The sequence below is a fragment of the Dreissena polymorpha genome, chromosome 10 (assembly GCF_020536995.1).
Source record: "Dreissena polymorpha isolate Duluth1 chromosome 10, UMN_Dpol_1.0, whole genome shotgun sequence".
NCBI classification, from domain to species: Eukaryota; Metazoa; Mollusca; class Bivalvia; order Myida; family Dreissenidae; genus Dreissena; species Dreissena polymorpha.
The window spans coordinates 3715374-3732883 of NC_068364.1; the positions used below are offsets into that span (position 1 = coordinate 3715374).

General features: G+C 40.2%; 1 protein-coding gene across 8 annotated transcripts in view; it reads right to left on the minus strand.

The window, feature by feature from the left end:
- Nucleotides 1–17510, minus strand: part of LOC127848826 (pyruvate kinase PKM-like) — a 100970-nt gene that overhangs the window by 19998 nt on the left and 63462 nt on the right. For all 8 annotated transcript variants that reach the window (XM_052381472.1, XM_052381469.1, XM_052381471.1 and 5 more), the window contains 8 exons: nucleotides 16944–17035; nucleotides 16163–16282; nucleotides 15150–15336; nucleotides 14487–14629; nucleotides 7492–7619; nucleotides 2504–2654; nucleotides 1629–1781; nucleotides 312–478 (listed from right to left, as the gene is read on the minus strand). In XM_052381472.1, coding sequence (XP_052237432.1) covers nucleotides 312–478; nucleotides 1629–1781; nucleotides 2504–2654; nucleotides 7492–7619; nucleotides 14487–14629; nucleotides 15150–15336; nucleotides 16163–16282; nucleotides 16944–17035 — 1141 coding nt within the window. The remainder of the gene's footprint in view (nucleotides 1–311; nucleotides 479–1628; nucleotides 1782–2503; nucleotides 2655–7491; nucleotides 7620–14486; nucleotides 14630–15149; nucleotides 15337–16162; nucleotides 16283–16943; nucleotides 17036–17510) is intronic.

The window sequence follows — 17510 nt, forward strand, 5'->3', positions numbered from 1 at the left end:
GTGTTAATGAGAGGAGACCCTTAATGTTGCCTAATTTGTTCATAATGCAAGGGTTATAATTTAATTTAGAAAGCAGACAAGGTTCATTTGTCAGTTTTTAAACTAATTTTGCAGGTCATAATTGAGAAGCACTTCAGGCTGGGATTTGGGACTGATTTTCTGAGATAAAGACAGCTGGTCATCTGGACAGGCTTTGTTTTATATTGAAAGTCCAAAGAAAAATAGCCAGACTAATGTAACAAGTAAATATTTCATCTGTTGCCCAGACCAACAATTTTAGAATGTGAACATAATTTGACATAAAAGCCAACCTTCCAGTGGTGGTGATTACGATGATGGCAGTTGCCATGCTCTTAAACGAGGCTTCGACGGCAGCCACAGCAACGGTGTGGGTTGGGTCTGTGGGCACTGGTGTCTCCTTGCGAAGTTCCTCAAACAGTTGGTGGTGGAACATGGCTGACTCTGCCTCTCTGCAGATCTGAGGGAATGAAAACAAAAAAGGAATAATGGAAAGATTAACCCATTTATGCCTAGTGGACTGTCCCATCCTTCTAAATTGGATCAATTTATTTCCATAATTAGGGATGTCTATTATATTTATTTCTATATTTAGAACATTTCTCACAAAAATTCCTTTAAACAAACAGCACAGACCCTGATGAGACGCCTCATCATGCGGCATCTCATTTGGGTCTACGCTATTTACCAAGGCCTTTTTTCTAGACGCTAGGCATAAATGGGTTAATAGAGATATTAATTGGATGACAGTGTTTAAAAAGTGTGTTTGAAGAAGAGGGGGGGGGGGGGGGGGAAGCTAAGAAAATAAATAAACTGATCATGACCTTTTCTTTTAGAAAGTTTTTTTTTAGAAAGTTGAGAAATTTTTAGAAATGGAGCCCTTATTCACCAACCCTTTTTTTTTACTAAAGGATAGACTTCGAACCAAGAACAAATGGTTCAACATTTCATATAAGCAAACTGTAAAATATTTATACTAAACATAAATATTTCTGAATAAAGTATTGAGCAGATAGCAGAATTAAATTCCATGCCATATATTTAACTGCATATAACTTATTATCACATCAAGCATGTTCACATATCGCCTTTCCGGTTTCCGTCTCCAGTTTCCCACTAAGACAACAATTGCTCATTCAGAAAACACAGATGCAAAATACCTTCTTGAATAATTTGTTTAACCAAACCTTATATCATTAGGAAAATTGTAAAGAGATGTGTTTGTCAGAAACACAATGACCCCTAATGCGCCGCTTTGAAATTATTATTTTTTTACCTTTGACCTCGAAGGATGACCTTTACCTTTCACCACTCAAAATGTGCAGCTCCATGAAATACACATGCATGCCAAATATCAAGTTGCTATCATCAATATTGCAAAAGTTATGACCAAGGTTAAAGTTTTGTGACACATACAAGGACAGACACATACAATGACAGACAGACAGGCCAAAAACAATATACCCCTGATTATTTGATGCCGGGGCATAACAAGTTTCTTTTTTCAACTACATGGAATTTGGGGAAAAATAACTCCAAAATTGGATGGACCCAAAATAGCATTCAGTCAAACATCACAACTTTTTATTGAACAAAGAGAGGCAACTCACATTGTGCATGACCCTAAGACATTCCAGTGGGTAGTCTCCCTTGGCAGTTTCTCCAGACAGCATCACGCAATCTGCTCCATCCAGAACAGCGTTGGCAACGTCACTTGTCTCCGCACGAGTTGGGCGAGGCTTCGTGATCATGCTTTCCAGCATCTGTTGAAATTGTATTTAATTGTACTTTATCTTCTAGATACAAACCGTATAATTATTCTCTAAATAACGCCCCTCCCATTTTTGCAACAATAATTAAAAAAAAAAATCCATGAAACAATTAATGCTTTTGTTTGCTTAAACAGTCAATGCCAATACATGTTTACGGCATATTTTTGACTGATGTGTTTGAAAAATGATCTTCACAGTAAAGTTGTTAAAATGTTCTTATGGTGGTAAATATAGAATGAGGCCATTATTTTTACCTCTGATATACCCATCTCCTTTGGAAAAAGTATGGCCTTCGATAGCATTTAGAGAATTTACTGTATCAGTCATTGACATACCGGTAAGCAGTATTACCAAACAAGACCCCATTTTATATGTAATCCCATCTTCAAAACAGCATTAATGACAAAACACCCAATCTGATATATGTTAATGTTTTTTAACCTTGTTCTTAAGTTTATTTTCCAAGTGTAATTTTTTATCTTTTACTGCAGTGTAGACCTTGAACTAGACTCACCATGCCCCATATACAATCCAAAGTTAGGTGTCCATGCTTGCTTTATCCCAAGTAAGCAATCAACCAGAACCCACCTGTTTGACACGGCCTCACCCACACCTGCCCACCATACCACAATCTAGAAACTAGGAATTTTCAACTTCATTGAAAACCCGGTTTAAAATAAACTTGAATGTTTACAATGTGGATTTTGTTTTACCTGGGTAGCGCAAATAACTGCCTTTCCGGCACGGTTACATCGACCAATCATCATCTTCTGGGCCAGGAAGACTTTTTCCGCCGGAATTTCAATACCCAGGTCGCCACGGGCAACCATGATTCCATCAGCTACCGCAAGAATCTCGTCAAACCTGAAAATTGGACAGTTTGTTGGTTGGCAACTTTTAAAAATTGTATTAACAAATAAAATTTGTTAGGAAAGTTGGAAAAAAGACAAAGAAATTACTTATAAAGACATTGTATCTGGCAGTGCCCTTATGTTCATAAGACATTTTATTATTTGGTCTAATTTGTCCCACCTGACAGGTAATGCATTATATGAATTTAACCTATTTAAGCCTAGTGGACTCTCCCATCCTTCTTGATTGGATCTATTTATTTCCAAAATTAGGAATGTCTGGTATATTTATTTCTATATTTAGAATAATTCATACAGAAATTCCTTTAAGCAAACAGCACAGACCCTGATCTGGGTCTACGCTGTTTGCTTAGGCCTTTTATAAAGACGCTAGGCATAAATGGGTTAATGTCACACTACCTATTCAGCCCTTGTAACATTCTTGCAATAAAAGGTAAGACTTTTCATATTTTCAAGCATCAGAAAGGCCTTACAGTGAAAACCTGAGGAAACAAACAACACTTTAAGAAAACTTCAAACTGTAATAAAATACTTTGATTTACATGAACCTTAAAAGTTTGTTGTATACTTCTTAAGTTAACATTATGGAGCATCCTATATTCAAATATGTTGACTATATGGCAGTTATGTGTTAATATAAAACTATGTATTATAACAAAATAAACAATAGATTGCAAAGCAATATGGTTCCCTACCGGTGAAACTCCACCATTGCCAGTAGGGTTTTTTTAATGTTTTTTTTTACATTTGTTGCCATAGCAACCACAATTTTTGACGTAGAAACAAAATGAATTGACATGCATAATCTCCATATTGCCATCTGTCCATGTTTCAAGTTTCATGAAAAAATATGAAGAACTTTTTTAAGTTATCACAGGATCCAGAAAAGTGTGACGGACTGACAGACTGACACACAGAGCGCAATCCATAAATCCCCTCCTGTTTCACCAGTAGGGAACAATTACACTTGATTTTAGTAAATGCCAGCTTATTGGATGTTTTTTTTGCTTAAATACGTCATTATATAATTGAAACAAATTTTCTTAAAATAAAATTCATTTTAATTATTAAATACTTCTCTGCTATCCCTAGCTATACCTTTCTAGGTGGGTTAGCTTCTCCAGAAATCTTCAAGTAGATACCCTCGGTGCAGACAAAACAGCCGTTGTGGTGAGATTAACACCAGAATTTAAGGGCTGTGAAATCGGATCAGTCAATGCAACATGTGTTGACATCACACTGGGAACTGGTGCATAGGGTAATGAGACATTACAATCAGAAATAGGATAGTAATGTGACCGGTCATAAGTTGAAACGACAATGCTTCAGTGAAGCTTGTCTTCGACCTTTATTCCTGTGATGCCGAGATCTAGAACAACTACGACGCCTAGAGCTAGAAAGGCTATGAATAACGTATCCTCTAGCATCGTTTCCCTGATAATCGAGATGATCAATATTGATCATTACAATGACGGGAATGAGGACTGCTTGATAAATAAGAGCGTGTCCGACGTCTACCTCTATAATCAGAACTAGTCGAAGACGAATGTGCATTCGACGACGAAGAAGTGGAATAATCTGATGAAGAAAAACGTCTGTTTCTGATCGTTGACCGGTGACTAGCAACTGTTGACCGGTTAATGCTCGGTGCATGTTGACCGGTGTCCGGTGACCAGTTGGTAGTATTGACCGGTGACCAGTAGTACTGACCGGTGACCGGACCGGCCATCAGTAACAGATGACCGGTGACCAGTGAGTCGGATCGGTAATCAGTAACAGATGACCGATGACCGGTGGGTCGGACTGGTCATCAGAACCAGATGATCGGTGACCGGTCAGTCGGATCGGTGACCAGTCCGGTCCCCGTTGACCGGTGGGTCAGACCGGTGACGGGACCAGTCTCCGTTGACCGGACCAGTCTCGGTTGACCGGTGGGTCGCACCAGTGACCAGACGGGTCTCCGTTGACCGGTTGGTCGGACGGTGACCGGTCCCCAATGACCGGTTGTTGCCTGGACCGTTCCCCGATGACCGGTCCGGTACCCAAAACGTACTGGTCATGAAATGACCAGCGTTGTCACCGGATAATGACCGTAGGGCGGGTGCCAATTGGTCTGGCAGTGGTCGATGTCCTTGACCAATGCCATCAGGCAAAGACCGGCTGACGGTTGTCGCCATATGGTCTGATGTTGATCGACTTTCCGATGGTAAAGTACGATCGCCATCTTGCCTGATAACCGGTGACTGATGCTGCAATATGTCATCTGTGGTCTTCAAAGTCACCGGGTATTAATCCACTCTTGTATCAGCGACCATCATGTAGTCGATTATATGAAAGACAAGAGCAAAACATATTCAACAATAAACTGGTCACAGACTAGATTATCATACGGTACATAAAATCATTATTTGCCCATTATGAAAATTATTAACATTCTCTTATTATTATTATAAGAGAAAGTCATTAGTACCTATAACCTATAGCAGACTGCCGAAGATCGTAAATTAAGCAAAGTTTAGTTCAAAACAGATGAAAATTCAAATGACCATAATTTAGATTGTCATATGGAAAGTGAAATCATTATTGCACACAATGGCAAATGGTAAACATTCTATCAAAGTATTAGAAACACACCCTATGCACAATCTTGTAACACATGTGAAGAAAATTTACACAGTACAAATCTTCTCAATTACCTATTGATGAAGATCACGATATGTACGTGCTCATGAACATGAGCAGGTACAAAATACCCATCAAAGCTGAAAACAATTTAAGTTCTAAGCTATGACTGATGCTGCAATTGATCATCTCATGTCAGCTGTTAAGTCACCGGGAATTTCTCATGTGATGAAGGTTCATCTGCACGTTTTCTGCTTAGAAAACGTTCTGCGACGGATTGCTTTCTGCCATGTCGCATCGTCTCATGCACTAAAAACAGAGCATTTATGTTCAAAGGAACAATTAGTGCATGACAAACAAGTCTTGTGGGAATCCCACGAAGCCTTAATGTGCCCACAGGGATCGCTAGTTTGTAAACTCATTCTTATTCTGAATGTAGAACAAGAAGATAATCCGCGTAAGAAAACAATGTAAAAAGAACAAAATAACTGAAATAATCAGTTAAACAAAGTATTAACAATGTACAAAATTGTCAATAACTTGACAAAAATCACGAAATCCTCGTGCTCAAATCATGAGCACATGGAAAATCCCGGCAAAATGTGTCTTAAAAACAATGAATTATCAACAAAATAAAACAAGAAAAGATTTCTGAGTGAAGCAGAAACAATTAATTATACAATTCATCAATTTTAAACCCAATTCCACCACGCAGAATTGAACTAAAAGTCCAAATTAAAAGCCGATAGAAAATGGCGATCTGCACAGTGTGTCTCCAGAAAAGTAAGATGAGTTACATTGTACTATGTTTAACCTGAATCTGTTTTCAGTAGGAGAGGTGGCCGAATTCCGGCACTTGAAGATTTCTGGAGAAGCTAACCCACCTAGAAAGGTATAGCTAATGATAGCAGGTATGTATTTATGACATTAAAATCAACTGTCAACAAGATATGTGTTTGTCAGAAACACTATGTCCCCTTCAGCGCCGCTTTGAAGCTATATATTTGACCTTTGACCTTGAAGGATTACCTTGACCTTTCACCACTCAAAATGTGCAGCTCCATGAGATACACATGCATGCCAAATATGAAGTTGCTATCTTCAATATTGCAAAAGGTATGGCAAAATGTTAAAGTTTGAGCAATTAAACACACAAACCAACCAACCAACAGACAAGGCAAAAACAATATGTCCCCCACTATAGTGGTGGGAGACATAAAAATAGGACTAGGCAAGTAAAAAAGCTTGCCTTAAAATGTTAATTTTTTGCTAATAGCTACTGAAAACAACACCAATTAATGGAGAAACCCAACAAATGTAAAATTCCAAAATCGGAATGCATTAAGTGTTTCTTGTGCGTCTTGATGGCTTTCATATTGTTCAAATCTCCTGTTATGCAAATTCATAAGGTTTAATATGGTTTCATTGGGGTTTTCATGGGTCATGAGTAGATTTTTTAATGTTTCTGTTTGTTTTTGCAGACGAGCACTGTGTTAACTTTGGCCTTCAAAAGTTTTCATTTTTCAGAAGGTTTTCAAGTGTTTTGCAGGTTTTTGGTGTTAAGACATTGACCCAACTATATTTTACATGAATTTAAGAGAGATTAATGGTGTATCTGTGAGAGGGCAATTTAAAGGGGCATTCATTTAATTTGTTTGTATGTAATATCACATTGAAAAAATACTAGAATTAAGAGGTAACACAATCTGCCAAATTAAAACAAAATAATTTAAAAAAAAATTTTTTTACAAGGGCGAATTTTCAACAGTATTTGAGTCAAAATATACTACTTGGCTTGATTGATAGGTCCTATTACACTCAATCCCAGTACAGTCTCTGAAATAGGCAGTAAGGACTTATATTATTATTGAACTATTACCAGTGTAGATGAACGTCTCGAGGCCTAGGGTCCCATATTTACTAAGTCACAAAAAACATAAAGTGCATGGACCCCATCTTATCCCTAGAACAAATTCAAACTGTAATGTGTACATGTGTCTCATGAATATTATAGAACAACTTTTGCCTCAAAATGTTTTTTCAATTTTACAGACTTTGTTCATATTTTTTACTTATCAATTACCTAAAAATAATGATGATCCCCCACACACCCTAAAAAAAATAATCTGAGGGCATAGTGGCCGCATCATCCTCAAGTAGTGAACCAAGGCCCTAGAAAAGGCTTATTCTAATTGATAAATACTCACCTCTTCACCCCCTCATGGTTCTCAATCTTGGCAATGATCTTGATATGCTTTCCCTTCTCACCGAGTATCTGTCTTATCTCACGGACCCCTTCAGCAGATCGGATGAACGAAGCAAAAATCATGTCCACCTGTTAAGTACCGTAAATCCACAAATATAATACGCCCTCATGCATAATACGCATCCCCGAGTTTGGTCTTAATTTATCGGTAAAAATTGAAAATCTGAGTAAAATACGCACACAAAAAATCAGTGTCCGAAATCGGCCATTTCCAAAAAAATGTGTCAATATATTTTTGTGCTGTGAAAATAGAAAAACAATTTGGAGTTGTCAACTATCTGTTACCCCGGTATATTGATCGGGATGTGTTATAGTGCTGTTGTTATGACAGTTGCATAATAAATATCTCTGTCTATTGTTTATATTACCATTGATTGTTACCGATGCACAAAGGCCCCTTGCTGACATCCGGGTCAAGCAGTCATAATTACAAAAGGAAGAAGCAGATACGCTGTTTTTTGTTTTCACATTTAATTCAATTTGACAATATTCGGGACGATAATAATTATAATAATAATAAAGTAATAAGAAGACAAATTGGTTACTTCCGTTTTTATAGTTGTCTAGATGAATTACTTTTTCTTTTTTCGAGTTACAAACTCTATACTTTAATATAACTTAAAATACAATTAAACCACTCGTGTTTTTTCATGATCTAGTTAATTGAAATATGCTGCTGTCATTAAGGCTAGTTTGGGAGTAAAAAACAAATTAATTAATTATCACCTTTCAATTTAATGCGGCAATCGGCAGACAGGTGTAATAGACTCTATTAGCATCATAAAACTAATTATTTAATTACCACTCTTTACTTCAGATATGGTAAATATGTGATAGAAAGATAAATAGTGGTCAGCTAAGAAATATTTATTTACGGGTATTGTCAGTTGTTTTTTTTCATTTGCTAATCTCTTTCTACGACTTAGCGTCCAGTTGCTATTTTGTAGGCAGACGACAATATTAACTGTGTATTCAAAGTATACAGTGTCTGCGCATGGATGACCCAATATTATCCGATAGCTCCTCCCATTCTCACGTTTCATTCAACAACGTCATTTCATGTGTAAGCGAGCTCAATGTTGATTGGCCAGCTACCATGCGCACTTCAATAACAATAAGGTCAAGCGATGTCTCATAATCGGGTACAGACCGGGTTTTCGTTTACTGTTCGAATTGCAAACACTTTCATTAAAACAAAGAGACAAATATAGAATACCAGTCCGATATAAATGGCAGATGTTTTCAATAAAATTTTACTAGATTTTCGCATTTTAACAAATAAGATTTTTATTGAGCCAAATTCTCAATATTTTCGCAAATGACTCAAATGGCGAACGACAGCGCTAGCCCTGTTGCACCCCTTTGATGTAATGGTGTAGTTCAAAATGGCTGCCGCGAAGCGAATAACAGCGATTAAGTTGAAAATTTGCACAGGAAAAATTTTGTTCTGCTCTAAACTCGTATATTATACGCACCCCCTACTTGAAGAAAAAATCGGCAGGTAAAAAAGTGCGTATTATATTCTTAGAATTACGGTACAACCTTCTAAGAAACCTGGGCTTAATACATGTGCCTTAAGTGTCATCCCAGATTAGCCTGTGAAGGCTACACAAACTAATCAGGTACGACACTTTCCCCCTAGACTGCCTGTGAAGGCTACACAAACTAATCAGGTACGACACTTTCCCCCTAGACTGCCTGTGAAGGCTACACAAACTAATCAGGTACGACACTTTCCCCCTAGACTGCCTGTGAAGGCTACACAAACTAATCAGGTACGACACTTTCCCCCTAGACTGCCTGTGAAGGCTACACAAACTAATCAGGTACGACACTTTCCCCCTAGACTGCCTGTGAAGGCTACACAAACTAATCAGGTACGACACTTTCCCCCTAGACTGCCTGTGAAGGCTACACAAACTAATCAGGTACGACACTTTCCCCCTAGACTGCCTGTGAAGGCTACACAAACTAATCAGGTACGACACTTTCCCCCTAGACTGCCTGTGAAGGCTACACAAACTAATCAGGTACGACACTTTCCCCCTAGACTGCCTGTGAAGGCTACACAAACTAATCAGGTACGACACTTTCCCCCTAGACTGCCTGTGAAGGCTACACAAACTAATCAGGTACGACACTTTCCCCCTAGACTGCCTGTGAAGGCTACACAAACTAATCAGGTACGACACTTTCCCCCTAGACTGCCTGTGAAGGCTACACAAACTAATCAGGTACGACACTTTCCCCCTAGACTGCCTGTGAAGGCTACACAAACTAATCAGGTACGACACTTTCCCCCTAGACTGCCTGTGAAGGCTACACAAACTAATCAGGTACGACACTTTCCCCCTAGACTGCCTGTGAAGGCTACACAAACTAATCAGGTACGACACTTTCCCCTAGACTGCCTGTGAAGGCTACACAAACTAATCAGGTACGACACTTTCCCCCTAGACTGCCTGTGAAGGCTACACAAACTAATCAGGTACGACACTTTCCCCCTAGACTGCCTGTGAAGGCTACACAAACTAATCAGGTACGACACTTTCCCCCTAGACTGCCTGTGAAGGCTACACAAACTAATCAGGTACGACACTTTCCCCCTAGACTGCCTGTGAAGGCTACACAAACTAATCAGGTACGACACTTTCCCCTAGACTGCCTGTGAAGGCTACACAAACTAATCAGGTACGACACTTTCCCCCCTAGACTGCCTGTGAAGGCTACACAAACTAATCAGGTACGACACTTTCCCCCTAGACTGCCTGTGAAGGCTACACAAACTAATCAGGTACGACACTTTCCCCCTAGACTGCCTGTGAAGGCTACACAAACTAATCAGGTACGACACTTTCCCCCTAGACTGCCTGTGAAGGCTACACAAACTAATCAGGTACGACACTTTCCCCCTAGACTGCCTGTGAAGGCTACACAAACTAATCAGGTACGACACTTTCCCCCTAGACTGCCTGTGAAGGCTACACAAACTAATCAGGTACGACACTTTCCCCCTAGACTGCCTGTGAAGGCTACACAAACTAATCAGGTACGACACTTTCCCCCTAGACTGCCTGTGAAGGCTACACAAACTAATCAGGTACGACACTTTCCCCCTAGACTGCCTGTGAAGGCTACACAAACTAATCAGGTACGACACTTTCCCCCTAGACTGCCTGTGAAGGCTACACAAACTAATCAGGTACGACACTTTCCCCCTAGACTGCCTGTGAAGGCTACACAAACTAATCAGGTACGACACTTTCCCCCTAGACTGCCTGTGAAGGCTACACAAACTAATCAGGTACGACACTTTCCCCCTAGACTGCCTGTGAAGGCTACACAAACTAATCAGGTACGACACTTTCCCCCTAGACTGCCTGTGAAGGCTACACAAACTAATCAGGTACGACACTTTCCCCCTAGACTGCCTGTGAAGGCTACACAAACTAATCAGGTACGACACTTTCCCCCTAGACTGCCTGTGAAGGCTACACAAACTAATCAGGTACGGACACTTTCCCCCTAGACTGCCTGTGAAGGCTACACAAACTAATCAGGTACGACACTTTCCCCCTAGACTGCCTGTGAAGGCTACACAAACTAATCAGGTACGACACTTTCCCCCTAGACTGCCTGTGAAGGCTACACAAACTAATCAGGTACGACACTTTCCCCCTAGACTGCCTGTGAAGGCTACACAAACTAATCAGGTACGACACTTTCCCCCTAGACTGCCTGTGAAGGCTACACAAACTAATCAGGTACGACACTTTCCCCCTAGACTGCCTGTGAAGGCTACACAAACTAATCAGGTACGACACTTTCCCCCTAGACTGCCTGTGAAGGCTACACAAACTAATCAGGTACGACACTTTCCCCCTAGACTGGCTGTGAAGGCTACACAAACTAATCAGGTACGACACTTTCCCCCTAGACTGCCTGTGAAGGCTACACAAACTAATCAGGTACGACACTTTCCCCCTAGACTGCCTGTGAAGGCTACACAAACTAATCAGGTACGACACTTTCCCCCTAGACTGCCTGTGAAGGCTACACAAACTAATCAGGTACGACACTTTCCCCCTAGACTGGCCTGTGAAGGCTACACAAACTAATCAGGTACGACACTTTCCCCCTAGACTGCCTGTGAAGGCTACACAAACTAATCAGGTACGACACTTTCCCCCTAGACTGCCTGTGAAGGCTACACAAACTAATCAGGTACGACACTTTTCCCCCTAGACTGCCTGTGAAGGCTACACAAACTAATCAGGTACGACACTTTCCCCCTAGACTGCCTGTGAAGGCTACACAAACTAATCAGGTACGACACTTTCCCCCTAGACTGCCTGTGAAGGCTACACAAACTAATCAGGTACGACACTTTCCCCCTAGACTGCCTGTGAAGGCTACACAACTAATCAGGTACGACACTTTCCCCCCTAGACTGCCTGTGAAGGCTACACAAACTAATCAGGTACGACACTTTCCCCCTAGACTGCCTGTGAAGGCTACACAAACTAATCAGGTACGACACTTTCCCCCTAGACTGCCTGTGAAGGCTACACAAACTAATCAGGTACGACACTTTCCCCCTAGACTGCCTGTGAAGGCTACACAAACTAATCAGGTACGACACTTTCCCCCTAGACTGCCTGTGAAGGCTACACAAACTAATCAGGTACGACACTTTCCCCCTAGACTGCCTGTGAAGGCTACACAAACTAATCAGGTACGACACTTTCCCCCTAGACTGCCTGTGAAGGCTACACAAACTAATCAGGTACGACACTTTCCCCCTAGACTGCCTGTGAAGGCTACACAAACTAATCAGGTACGACACTTTCCCCCTAGACTGCCTGTGAAGGCTACACAAACTAATCAGGTACGACACTTTCCCCCTAGACTGCCTGTGAAGGCTACACAAACTAATCAGGTACGACACTTTCCCCCTAGACTGCCTGTGAAGGCTACACAAACTAATCAGGTACGACACTTTCCCCCTAGACTGCCTGTGAAGGCTACACAAACTAATCAGGTACGACACTTTCCCCTAGACTGCCTGTGAAGGCTACACAAACTAATCAGGTACGACACTTTCCCCCTAGACTGCCTGTGAAGGCTACACAAACTAATCAGGTACGACACTTTCCCCCTAGACTGCCTGTGAAGGCTACACAAACTAATCAGGTACGACACTTTCCCCCTAGACTGCCTGTGAAGGCTACACAAACTAATCAGGTACGACACTTTCCCCCTAGACTGCCTGTGAAGGCTACACAAACTAATCAGGTACGACACTTTCCCCCTAGACTGCCTGTGAAGGCTACACAAACTAATCAGGTACGACACTTTCCCCCCTAGACTGCCTGTGAAGGCTACACAAACTAATCAGGTACGACACTTTCCCCCTAGACTGCCTGTGAAGGCTACACAAACTAATCAGGTACGACACTTTCCCCCTAGACTGCCTGTGAAGGCTACACAAACTAATCAGGTACGACACTTTCCCCCTAGACTGCCTGTGAAGGCTACACAAACTAATCAGGTACGACACTTTCCCCCTAGACTGCCTGTGAAGGCTACACAAACTAATCAGGTACGACACTTTCCCCCTAGACTGCCTGTGAAGGCTACACAAACTAATCAGGTACGACACTTTCCCCCTAGACTGCCTGTGAAGGCTACACAAACTAATCAGGTACGACACTTTCCCCCTAGACTGCCTGTGAAGGCTACACAAACTAATCAGGTACGACACTTTCCCCCTAGACTGCCTGTGAAGGCTACACAAACTAATCAGGTACGACACTTTCCCCCTAGACTGCCTGTGAAGGCTACACAAACTAATCAGGTACGACACTTTCCCCCTAGACTGCCTGTGAAGGCTACACAAACTAATCAGGTACGACACTTTCCCCCTAGACTGCCTGTGAAGGCTACACAAACTAATCAGGTACGACACTTTCCCCCCTAGACTGCCTGTGAAGGCTACACAAACTAATCAGGTACGACACTTTCCCCCTAGACTGCCTGTGAAGGCTACACAAACTAATCAGGTACGACACTTTCCCCCTAGACTGCCTGTGAAGGCTACACAAACTAATCAGGGACGACACTTTCCCCCTAGACTGCCTGTGAAGGCTACACAAACTAATCAGGTACGACACTTTCCCCCTAGACTGGATTTTTGTTTAGAAGAGACCTCTTTAAACAGAAAAATTCCATAAAAGCGGACAAAATGTAGTCTCCGATTGAAAGGTGCAGACTGCAAAGTCTAATCTGGGATTGTACTTAATACACAGGAATTCAGTGTAGTTTTACCAGAACACAGCTAAATTGGTAATGGTTTACTCGTCCACAAATCATGCCCGATTGGTCAGTTTTTTTTAAGGATAACTGTCAAGTGTCTTGTTTTATCGTTCACTACTGCAATTTTTAAATAAGACTTTATGAATTGATGTCGATTGGGGCCACATGAACAAGGAATATCGAGTACACCTTAAACAAACATTTTAACAGGTGAAGAAACAGGTGACAAAAATTCTGATCTGTTAACATATTGCTAAATTAAGCAATTAATCAATTAGATAAATATTTGTTTAATCAGTCATGTTGCACAAACATGTACTCCCTTCAAAAAATAAAATAATTCATAACAACTAACAATAGTAACATAAGCTGCCATCTCATATTAGTAACACTAAACTTATAATATATATATATTTCAATGTTCATTTGTATTCTCTTATTCATAGTATACTGATAAGCAATAAACAACATAAAAATGTTCAAGCATCATTGGGTCATTTCATTTTTTTGCAGGGACGCAAAGGGAAAAGATGTGTTGACATACAACCATATTGAGAATTATTGTTTCATTGTTCATTCGCTTTTTTTTGCATAATTGTACAGGGATGTGTGTCACCTTACCCCATTTTCAACACCGAACCTCAAATCTCTCTTATCAATATCAGACACTGCTGGCAAGTCCACTTTAATTCCAGGGAGGTTACATCCTTTCTTGCTGCCCAGCTCTCCTCCGTTCTCAATCTGGCACAAGAGGAAATTCTCCCCTGAAGTTGAAATGGTCTCATCCAATTGTATTATATTTTTCATCTCACCCCACCATCATATATTTATGTTCTGAGTAAGTTCCATTGTGATTGGGCAAGAAATCTGACATTTAGAGTGTTCACATGGTTTCACTATACCCAAAATGTAACTGCCCAAGCCCATGGTGACCAACTGGCCATGATTATCAACAGACTGATACCATTCAAGAAATGGCTGAGGTATTTTAAGAACAAATGTTTGAGCTAATTTTATGATGATGAGCAACAAAATGACTTCAAGAGTGTTCACGAGCTTTTACTTTAATTTTCCCTAGAAAAGTAGTTTGTGACCACACCTGTTTTGAACTCAGCTGAGATATCATTGGAACAAATGTTCTTACCAAGTTTCATATTAACTGAACAATAAAAGTGGCCACTAGTGTTTAAAAGATAATATTTCACAAATGACTACTCAAGATGGACAAAAAGTGATCACAAAAGCTGAGGGTTTTTACAACATAGTTTCCTTGACAACACCTACCAATTTCCTTGACAATGACAGAAATCAGTCCATCATCGATGTAGCATTTATCGCCAACTTTGAGTACTTTCACGATGTTCTTGTAGTCAATCCAGATGCAGTCTTTGGTTCCCTTCTCGTACCATGCATCATCGATGGTCAGCTTGATCATCTTGCCCGTCTCCAGGATAACCACCGCCGAGCCTCCCTAAAGAACAAGCAAATTCGTTAAATTAATATCCCCTGCCAATATGCTTCTGGACACAAGTGTTATATTTGACTCTAAAAACCATTTTTTCAAGATACAAAGGGCCATAACTCCGTTATTTACAGCTGGTGTACAATGCCATTTGGCGTGCATCATCCTAGTATCCATATATATACTCATACAAAGTTTCAATGAAATCCATCAAAGCACTTCCAAGATATGGCTCCAGATGGACGGACGGGCAAAGCCAAAACAATATCCCTCCGCCAATGGCGGGGGAAAACAAGAGCTTTGTTACAGACACTACTGCAGTCCCTTAGTGGGTTAATGTTGTCGCTGTAAGAGCAGGGCAAATATTCACAAAACCATTCAGTCTAAGAATAAATACAATTCTGAAAATTGAAAAATTCAAGAATTGCTTTTGAGTCAAACTTGTCATTTTCTGCCTCTATCTACACCATTCTTCATGTAGACCATTCTTATTCCCCAAGTGAACCATTTGTCACTCATGTGTTTGTAGTGCCTTAGAAAATCAAATTCACTAAATGACCTTTTTGATTCTGAGGGATAAAGGGTAAGGTAGTTTTCACTCATGACAATTTTAGTCTACAATTTTTTTTGGTATTTATAACTGACTTTCATCAACCTAACTTGGGTATTTTTTTATCTGCTGCAGGATACAGATTTTAGTTTTCGCTTATTTATGTAACCATAGCAACCACAACTGTGCATTCCAAACAAAATGCACCAACATGCATATCCCTGACTTACCCCTTCTAGAAAACACAGTTTTTATAACTGGCCCCTTTATGTTCCCCTGACTTACCCCTTCTAGCAGCCCAGTTCGAATTTCCGGTCCCTTGGTGTCCAATGCGATGGCTACAGGCCGTGGGTGACTGAACTGGCTGACTGCCTCTCGGATGTTCTTGACCGTTCCCAGGTGGTACTGAAATGACATATCAAGGCTGCTTTTAAGTCAGTTCTGAAAGACGCATCATCATCACCTTCAACATCTTCTAGAAACATCATCATCAATGGCCTTTTTCTACTAATCTAATGAATATCAAAATTAGGAATATGATTATTCCCCTCCTCCCCACAAACTAAAATTATTTTTTTTAATCACAAACATAATACAATAGGCATGAAAATACTTTGAATTGATCAACTAAATAATTTTTCTGTATTAAGTTAAAAAAAGTTGCTTTAAATTCAAATACATAAATACCTTGGTAGATTGAAATTCATATCAACTGTGAACAATTTGAGAACAAAACATTCCCATTTGAAGTTAGGTACCTTTTCTCAAATTGATCAGCAAAAAGGCATGAATATCATTACCATCATGAAGGAAAATCCTCCTTATCCCCTCCATCATACGCACAACACTGTTACATTCAAATCAATTGGGGTAGTTCAATATTCATGACATCAATATCATATTCATCAATATCATGATATTTGTTCAGAATTATCTCCTTCTTCTTCCCTCATCATAATCCAATTTACAAGTGTCATCATCATCATCATCATCATCATGGCCTACACCACTGCCGCCCCTACTACCGTCCTCAACACCCTAGACAACCCATGGTAATTTCACTTACCTCATGCGTCCCATGAGAGAAATTCAGCCTTGCAATGTTCATGCCATCAATAATCATCTTCTGAAGCATCTTCACATCCCTGCAAGATGGGCCTGTAATTGAAATACATCCATGGTAAATTGGCCTTTTGCCAGATTTGTCCCTTTTTCCAGATTTTTCCCTTTTCCAAATTTGTTTGTATTGTCAGATTTGACCTTTTAAAACATTTGTTTCTTCGGCCAAATTTGTTTCACGTAGTCTTGTTTGTCCCTCTTGCCCTTACATTCCCTTTGTCAGATTTGTATCTTTTGCTGAATCTGTTCCTTATTGCCCACTTTGTCCTAAGGATTGATTAATTTCCTATTGCCATCATTGCCTCGATTGCTACATTTGTGCCTTTTTCCAGATTTGTTTCTATTACAATATACATAACCTTTCAACCTGTTTGACTCTGTTGCCCCATACATCCCTATAGCCATTATATCTAATGGCCCATTTGTTCCTTATTACCCAAAAAGTCCCCCTTGCTCAATATATTTTTTATTGCCCCATTTGTTCAAATTGCTTAAAAAAAAGAGATGTCCAAAT